Consider the following 9,660-nt stretch of genomic DNA (forward strand, 5'->3'; position numbering starts at 1 on the left):
CCTACCTGTGACTTTAAGCACCACTTCAAGAAGAGGAAAAGATTTCTCTCACTTCAAGTGGAAACCTGTGCTTCTAGTTTTTTCAACAATAGCCTTGGCTTGGTACAGAATGCTGCACAAACCTGGAAACAAAAGCAATCAGGGATTGAGGTGGGTGGGGGTGTTCTTTTTGTAATCTAATGCAGAGAGGTGCAAAGGTCCGACTGCGAGATTTCAGAAGCAGTGCCTAGGTAGCCAGGAAATGGTTAGTCAAGAATGCTGCAACTATCGAAAGTGGTACTGGAGATATAGAAAGCTTTCATGGCCTACTGAAACTGATGTTTAAGTTTTTTATTTATAAATAAAAGATATATACATATCTGGATATGAGGTTCCATTTTGTAAAAAATATTAAATCTAGAGTCTTCTGTGTCCAGGGTGAGGTATTCAAGGAAGAAAAAAACAGTATTGTGTGCATGCCTTCATTTACCTTGCTTCTGGAAGAGAAGCTCTTGAATGACCTTTCACACCAAAAAACAAGTGATAAAAACGATAAATCCTATCTACACAAGAAGAGATGCACGCATGAGTTAACCAGATTATTTTGTTCAATAAAAGCCACTAAAGCTGCTGGTATTTTCATGACTCTTGAAGAGCCTGGGTTCATATACAACCAGAAATACACTGGCCTTTCCAGAGTTGGCATGACAAGAAGTTAAAAAGCAAAGGAAAAATAAAATGCAATGATTATACTGATCCAAGATTCATTAGTGTTAGAATACTCTAGTTTCAAGTTACACTTAAACCAGTTCATTAGTGTTAGAATACTATAGTTTCAAGTTACACTTAAACCAGTTTTGAGCCTCTTTTTTTGTTGATTTCAACTTTTTCTTCTTGTTTACTGTCCCTGGTTGTTAACACAAACAATACCTTTCTCTCCTTCAGCAAAGAAAAATGAAATTCTAAAAACAAACAAACAAACAAACAAAAAACTGTCCTAACCTGAACTAAACGTCCGAAGAGCCAAAGAGCCTAGTTTGGTCACAGTAAAGGAAGATCGCCCTTCCAATCAGTTTCAGGAAGGTGAGGGGGTTCCAATCCCCAGTCAGACTGCTTCTCAGCTGGCAAGTTCAAGGTAGAACGGTGCAGGCATTCCCAAGCCCAGGGTCTTCGCCAGGGCAGGTGGAAGGAAGAGGTGAGGTCTACAGATCAGAATCGCAGGGCAGCGAGCTGTGACAGGGCCGGGTGCTGCGCGAGGATGCCCCCTGGGAGGTGGCTGCCTTTCCCCCCTCCCCGTCGAGCACGTCCACCGGGTTGGTGTAAGCCTTGGGAGGCGGTTGCGGCATGGGAAAACCAACCTTGGGCTTGCGAGTGGCACCATATTCGGTGGGTGGCGGCCGGTGCTGGCCCTCGCTGTAGTACTTGATGGCCGGTGTAAGTGTGGGCTCTGGCCAGTCCACGTAGACTGTGCTGATGCTGCTGCGGCGCGGCCCGGCTGGGGGCGCCTTGCGACAGCTGTGACAATGCTCCTCGCACCAAGGCGCGAAGCTGAGCGCTAACGAGAAGCCTCCCAACAGCAATAGGCAGCTGGCCAGGTAGCCCAGCACCAGGCTATAGCTAACCTCTACAGTGACCGGTTGGGCCGGGGCGGGCAGGACGTCGCGGTCCCCCAAGAAGTGATTGTACCAGGAGACCGGGATGAGGCTGAAGAGGCCCGCGGCAAAGAGCACTACGCCCGAGAGGCCCGCCAGCAGGAACTGGGGCTCCTCCTGCCAGCAGCGCACGCCGAGCGACGCCAGCAGCAGCCCGACGGCGGTGGTGGCCAGCGACGTGATCATGAGTCCCCGCGCCACCAGCACCGGCTGGGCCTCGAAGTACCTCCACTGGTCCGGCTGGCCACATTCGCGCTCACGGCTGCTCTGCTCACGGCATATGTCCCACAGGCCCTGGTACAGCACCACGTCCACCGGCTGGTCGAGGAAGCCCTTCACCAGTCGCCAGCCGGGGGCCAGTGTGCTGATCAGGTTGAGCAGCAGCCCGCAGGGCGCGAGCACCATGCCCAGCGTCATCACCACCGGCGTCCGCATCCCGGGGAGACCCGCCGCACGACGGCTCTCTGCTGCCTTCGGTATTGAAGCTCCTTCGGCTTCTGACCCCCGAAATCAGCTCGGGCGCTCCTCGGGTCGCCGCGCTGCGCCCTGCTGTCTCTGGGCCGCTCTTTGTCTCCCGCACGGGTCTGTCCCCACTCCGTGGCTCGCCCTAGTCCCCTCCTCGCATCCTGGCCGCTCCGCCCTCCCGCCCCGCTCCAGTCCCTAATCGAAACCAGTTCGCGGGCGGGTCTGACCGAAACCGCGGATCCAGGTGCGGGACTGGGTGGCCAAACCCAGTCTGGGTGGGAGGGGCAGGCGGTGAGCTCGAGAAGCTCCGGAGCCACCTGGCACTCTGAGACCTCGGACTCGGGGAGATTCGGACACCCCGCCCTCAGCTAGACCGCTGGACCCCGCCCGGCTGGGATGGCTCCTGGACTGAGCAAAGGTCGCCCCGCCCCTGGCTCCTGGCTGGGGCCTGGCAGGCCGTGGGCGGGGAAGGAAAGAGGCAGTGACGCTGCGGTAGCCCCACGGGTCTTGGTTGCTGCGTAGTTTCCCGGGTTTTCAGGGGATCTCAGTTCTGAAAGTTTTCTTTGGTCACTGCTTGGCCCCTGCAGATTAGCTTCTCCCTGCACTCTCAGGGGCTGTCCGATGATCCCCTAGTTCTGCGCAGTCGAATTGCGGCCACTAGCTGCAGAGTGTGCGGCACCCCACGCGCCCAGCTGCCTGGGATGCGCGGGACAGGTGTGCACCAAAGAAGCCCTGGGCCAGAAGCGCGCCCCAAAATGTTGCAATCAAGTTGTTTAGTAAATGCTCCGCCTTCCCGACTAAGTTTAACTCAAAAGGATCAAAGCCAGGGTGTTTCTGAATTGAGGAGTTACAAAGGATTTTGGGTTTTGTTTGTCGGTTTTCAGCATCGTGGAAGACTTCGAGGTGGGAAAAAGCAGCGGGGCGGGGCGGGACGGATTATTGAGTGTCTTTTATGGCGCACTTTGCAGGTTTATCTAACCCCAGAGGGTCCTGTGGCCTTTCCTTGGCTTTGGGCTATTTCACACTTCTGTAAATTGTAGAAAAACTGTAATAGTTCAAGTTATTTTTGTTCATAGTATGCAAATGAGTTTGTCCAGATGGAATATCATTCATCATTGCGCAATGGATACTGACTAGTTAACATTGGTTTGTAAATTCATGTTATCATTGCTGTTTGCCTTAGGTATGTGTTCTTTGCGTTGTCCTTTTGAACTGCTTTTAACATCATAGTATTTTTCCCCTTAAATATTGAATTAAAATATTTGACACATGCACAGTTTATGTTTGAGTGAAACTCATGATTTTTACTTAATAAATTATTCTCTAACAATTTTTTTTTCTGTACGTCTCATATTATGGACCATGGAAATATATTGTCCTTATAATTTGTTAGAATTATAAAACTGTTTCTAGGCGCTGGGACTGTGGCTCAGTGGTAGAGTGCTTGCCTACCATGCAGGAGGCACTGGGTTTGATCCTCAGCACCACATAAATGTAAAATAAAGATATTGTGTCCACTTAAAACTCAGAAATAATTATTTTTTAAAAACTTGGTAGAGTACCCCTGGATTCAATCCCAATATTATAAAAATAAACAAAACATACACACAAGCAAAAAAAAAAAAAAGGAATATTGATGTCCACATAATGGTTCCCACCTCACACTGCACACTTCACTATCCAAGTCTCAAAGGGTGGGTCTGATTGATGGAAACTAGTTTACACGCCTTCAACCTAGAAAGGAAGGAAGTGTGGGAATTGTATTTTGGTAAAGTGGCACTCTAAATGTAGGAAATTATATTAAAAGGTTTGGCAATCATGTACGGTATGTGTCTATTATAGAGGTCAAGTTCAAAGTTTAAAAATATTTGGAATTTTTGTTTCAAAAGTAATTGAAGTAATTGATATTTTAAAAGTAAAAAAAACTATTTCTAAAAGTCAAAATTAATTCAGAGGTGCTTTGAAATAATTTTGGATATTCTGAAGGGAACAATCCCAGGGATGGGAATTACAAGCTTTTCGATTTCTTTTTTAACTTAAAAAAAATGTGGTAAGTACAGATATTATAAAATTTACCATCTTAACAATTTTAAAGTGTATTTAAGTTGGCGTGTAACCGCCACTACCATCCATCTCCAGAATCTTTTCATCTTCCTTGTTATGATTTACATATGAGGTGTCCCTCAAAAGCTCATGTGTGAGACAATGCAAGAAAGTTTAGAGGCGAAATGATTGGGTTATGAGAGCCTTAACCTAATCAGGGTGTTAATCCCCTGATGGGAATTAGCTAGGTGGTAACTGTAGGCAGGTAGGGTGTGACTGGAGGAAGTGGTCATTTGGGGGTGTGCCTTTGGGGTTTATATTTTGTCCCTGCCCAGGGCAACAGTCTCTTTGCTTCCTGATGCTACTTCCTGATGTGTCCTGAGCTGTTTTCCTCCACCACACCCTTCTGCCATGATACTCTGTCTCAAACAATGAGGTCGACCTTCTATGGACTGAGATCTCTGAAACTGTGAACCCCAAAATAAACTTTTCCTCATCTAAATTTGTTCTTTTCAGGTATTTTGTTCACAGTGGCTAAAAAAAAAAAAAAAAAAAAATTGACTAAAACACTTCCCAATCTCAGTGATCAAAATTGAGTGTGACCGAAAAACCACTACAGCTTGGAGTGTGAAAGGAATCCATAAGCAGACACTTGCCACGAGAACATTGTAAGGAAATGGAAGGTTATGACCAGACCAAGTAAAGTTGGTTGCAGCAGCAAAAAAAAAAAAAAAAAAAAAAAAAAAGCCGATTAAAACATTCCCAAATGGAAACTCTATCAATTAAATGTGAACTTTGCATTCTTCTCTAACCCTGTAGTCCTTCTCAACCATGATTCTTTATCTCCATGAAGTTGACTACTCTAGGTACTTATCTAACTGGAATCATACAGTATTATTTCTGGCTTATTAACTTAGCATAATGTCCTCATCAGTGCTATAGCATGTCTCAGTGTTTCCTTGTTTCTTAACCATATAATATTTACACTATGTATATATTACTTGTGTTTCTTCAGTCACATCTCAAAGTTGGGTTGTTTCCAATTTTTGGCTCTTATGAATAATGCTGCTATGAACATGATTGCACTAAAATCTTTTTGATGCCGTACATTTAATCTTTTTTTTTTTTTTTTTGGTATATGCCTAGAAGTGGAGTTGTTGGATTATGTGGTAATTCTATTTTAATTTTTTTTGAGGGGCCACTATACTTTCCATAGCAGCTGCATCATTTTTCATTCCCACAACAGTGCACAAGTGTTCCAATTCCTCTGACTACCTTTGTTTTGAATGTATATTCACTGAATTCGTATTTCTTTTTTGTAAAGAACTTTTCAAAATGTCTTTTGATCTTTATTTTGATGCAAAGGATTAGGACTGGAATGGTGATGTTTTCCTTAGTTTTATCCAGACATTTTCAGAAAGAATGGAGAAAACAGAGGTAAACTTTTACTGGTTGTTGGAGCATCTAATGGATAAAGGACATTTTTATCAGATTTACAGACAGACTGAAGGACTGTATTTGTGTCTGCTTGCTACTAAATGAATAAATATGTTGTAAAATTTAGCCCCAACCTGCATTCAGCCTGGTCTCACCCTCCCCTCCCACCACCTCCTCACACTCTATACCTGAATGGGTTATGCCCTGCCTGCCACTCCTAGTCTCAAGGAACACTTCAGATCTCTGCTTGCATGCCATTTTCTCTGGAAGTGTTTCCTCATTCCTTAAGGTAACGTTTCCTGTTTTGTAGTTCTCTAACCCCTCTTCTCGCAGACTACCTGCCACGATTCCTTAGTGCTTGATTCGTTTTGTGTTCTAGCCAGTCTGAGGGCAGGGATCAGGTTCATCCTATTCTGTTTTTCTTCCCAAAACGTGTTCTAGTGTCTGGGCCCCTCAAGATATCAATTTTATCCCTTTCTGTCCTGTGCTCCTGGTAGATTGTTACACGCACCTCCATGAGCGTGTTTGTTTTCTCCGCATACTAGATAATGAAGTATGGTTTACGTCCAGAAATTAATGATAAAGAAGTGCAGGCTGTGCAGAGATCTCCTTCTATGGCATCTAAGAAAGGCCTCTGATTTTAGAACTGGCCTCTTCTTTCCAGGGCTCCAAGTTCATGGTAAGGCTGATTGAGAAACAGAGCATGAGTCCTAATGGGGCAAGGACATGTGATTGCTGAGATCCGTGCCTTTGTAAGCGGATCATTAGATCCCAGAACAGCTTTCTTTTATGAAGAGGGAAGTGGAGGTAGTGCAAGAATCGGTTGGCCTTGCTCTAGTTGGATTCAGGGCCTCCAGCAACTAATTTTAGAGAGACAAATGGAGTCCTGTTAACCTGCCCACACTGGGCCCCAGGTACTGCTGTGCACAGAGCTGCAATCATTGGCAACGGTTTCATCTTAAAAAGTCACACTACAACCTTTGGCAAGTCCACAGGGGGGGACCCACCAGAATCCCTATCCCAGGCCTTTGTGTTTTACTCTCTTCAGAGAATAAAGCCCTGAATATTACCACTATTCTTCCTATGAAAAATCTAGTTCAGTAAGTATTAAAAGTTAGACCATGAAAAAAATTAAACTATGGTTGTTGTGTATTTTTAAATCGCACTGAAGCAGCCTGAATTGAAGAGTGCTTCAAAATAGCTCTTACTTTCTTGTTGGCGTATGGCTAGTCGGCTGTTTTCTCAGTCACACGTACCTAATACTGCAATAACCTTTGACACCCAATTAAAAGTTGCTTCCAATTAGCTCAGTGTTACATCCATTCTAATTTGTTTTCTTCATGATACTTGTCATTACAAAATATTTATTTTGTTTCCTCCTGTGCATTGTATGTCCTAAGGACTAGGGACCTTGCCGGTTCTGTTTGTGGCCACATCTCAGCCCTTAGACTAGTACCTAGCTCTTAGCAGGTACTCAAGAAATAGTTGTCAAGTAAATGAAAGCAGTTCTGTAAAATTCCTACATAATAACACAAAAGGAGGAGCTAGCATACATTATTTTTAAATGTACTAAAATACATGTAATTTAAAATGCATCATCTTAAGTCATTTTAAGCGTACAGTAATGCTAAGTTCATTCAGATTGTTATTCTAATGTCCAAAACTCTTGTTTTTCTTTTTTAAAAAATTTGTTCTTCTTAGATATACATGACAATAGAGTGTATTTTGACATATATACATAGAATGTAACTTATTTTGATTAGCATCCCATTCTTGCAGTTGTACATGATGTGGAGTTTCATTGGTCATGTATTTATACATGAATATAGGAAAGTTATGTCTGATTTATTCTACTGTCCAAAACTCTTTCTATCCTGCAAAACTGAAAGTCTATCTACACTTTATTTAACTCCCCTCTCCACCCTCCTCCAAACCCTGACAACCACCTCTTTACTTTCCATTGCTATGAAAGTGACTACTCTAGACACCTTATATAAGCAAAATTATGCAATATTGATCTCTTTGTGACTGGTTTACTTCACTTAAAATAATGTATTCAAGTATCATCTATGTTGCAGCATATTTCAGAATTTCTTTTCTTTTTAGGGATGAATAATTCCATTCTGTCTATGTACCACACTTGGTTTATCCAGTCTATCATCAATATTCAGTCTATCATCAATCTACCTTTTGGTTACTGTGAATAATGCTGCTATGATAGCATATGTCATTTTTTTTTTTTTACCTTTTGTATTTCATTTTCTGTGAGGTGGTTGGCTATCTAAAGCAAGAATCAACTTGCTATCCCTCTCATAATGCCACCTTAAAACATATGTTCAAGTTTTAATTTCTGGAGACTTCCACCTCTTCTCAGCTTTGACATCACAGTTGTCTCCTTGGCAAAGGTGGGGGATATAAGGTGGGATGGGGCTGTTGTCAGGGGCCAGTTGCTGTTACTGGCTCACCTTGTTGTTTATCTTCAACTCCATCAATCCTGTCTACTGAGGGACAAAAATATTTATCATGCCATAGATCAGTTCCTTTAGGTCTTTGAGAGACTTTTCATCTATAATATGATATTTTTTAAAAAACACAAGCATTTCCGTTTGTCACAATTTATCTTTTTTAAAAAAGTTCATGGTCAAGCTGGGCACAGTGGTATAGGCATATAATCCCAGAGGTTTGGGAGGCTGAGGCAGGAGGATTGTGAGTTCAAAGCCAGCCTCAGCAATCTAGTGAGACACTGAGCAACTCAGTGAAACTCTGTCACTAAATAAAATATAAAAAGGGCTAGGGATGTTGCTCAGTGGTTAAGCGCCCCTGGGTTCAATCTCTGGTATGAACTAAACAAACTACTCTGTCAACCACTGGGTAAAATCCTAATGGAAAAACTCATGCTTTCCAAATAAATGTATAGATTCAACTCCATAAAAATAAAAATTGAAACTAGGATTGCAGAGGTGATTACAAAGTTCAGCAGGATAAATGAACGAGTGAAAGCAAATCAAGAAAGTGTTTTTTAAAAATACAGTCCTGGGAGGGTATGCATATTTTCATTGCTCTAATCATTTAAATGGCATGTTATTAGCACCAGACTCGAAAAGTAAAGAAGTGAACTCTGCTTATGTACAAAGTTATGATAAGAATGGGATTTTGAATCATGGAGAAAAGCATGAAAATCCAGTAGTGTTGTGGCAATTGTTAGCTTGGGGAGAAGCAGAAATGTCAGTACATACATCATGAAATGTGTCAGCCCCAGGTCTAGGTGAATGGCTGCTCTAGTTTGGATCTTGGATGTCTCTCAAAGGCCTGTGTATTATATAGACTTGGCCCCAGAGTGGTGCTAATGGCAGATGGTGGAAACTTTAGGAGATAGGACCTTCTGACCTGAGGTCACTGGGCATACCCTTGAAGGAGATGGGACCCTGGCCCCTTTCTTATCTTCTCTTTGGCTTCCTGGACATTCGGTGGGTGGTTTATCGGTAGGTGGTTTCTCTCTTTCACACGCTCCCACACTGTCTGCTCTTATTTTCATGTGTGACCTCACCACAGGTCCAAAGCAACAGGATCGATAGTTCATGGAGTTGAACTTCCAAAGCCATAAGCTGAAATAAACCTTTTCTGAAATAAGTGAATTTTATAAGATATTTGGTTATAGCAACAGAAATCTGATTAACACAATGGTCTAGTGACATAAGAAACAAATTACTGAAAGAATTGGAAGAGGAAATGAAGATAAATCAATAGAATATGGAACAGTTTTCTGAGCAAAATATCAAAGATGATAATTGTAGAGGAAAAAAATAGTTGATTAACGTATAAATATATGTAAGTTTAAAATCTTTTGGTTTCAAAATGCCCTAAACAGAATTAGGGCAAATCTTCTTAGTTTATGTGTCAGAAAAGAGTTTAGTATTTCTTATTCACTCATTTGGCAAATCAACTAGAAAATTTAGCATCACAGTGAAAAACAAAGAATGTGCATAATCACAGAAGAAAATAAATATCTAATAAACATGCTTAAAGGCAATATGTTAGATGACTGTTTTATTCACCTAAGTACAAAATAAAACTGAGGATACTT

At 42.5% G+C, this 9,660-nt stretch overlaps 1 protein-coding gene across 1 annotated transcript; it reads right to left on the reverse strand.

The window, feature by feature from the left end:
- Positions 1-402: 402 nt before the first annotated feature.
- On the reverse strand, positions 403-2,450 carry Cldn23 (claudin 23). Its single transcript, XM_026402911.2, has one exon. The coding sequence runs from the start codon at positions 2,064-2,066 to the stop codon at positions 1,182-1,184; it is 885 nt and encodes a 294-aa protein (XP_026258696.1). The 5' UTR covers positions 2,067-2,450; the 3' UTR covers positions 403-1,181.
- Between the last annotated feature and the right edge of the window lie 7,210 nt (positions 2,451-9,660).

Source organism: Urocitellus parryii, chromosome 14 (assembly GCF_045843805.1).
Source record: "Urocitellus parryii isolate mUroPar1 chromosome 14, mUroPar1.hap1, whole genome shotgun sequence".
NCBI lineage: Eukaryota > Metazoa > Chordata > Mammalia > Rodentia > Sciuridae > Urocitellus > Urocitellus parryii.

Bases quoted from the DNA above. Each gene is read 5' to 3' on its own strand.
- Cldn23 (XM_026402911.2), bottom strand. From the start codon at position 2,066: ATGCGGACGCCGGTGGTGATGACGCTGGGCATGGTGCTCGCGCCCTGC.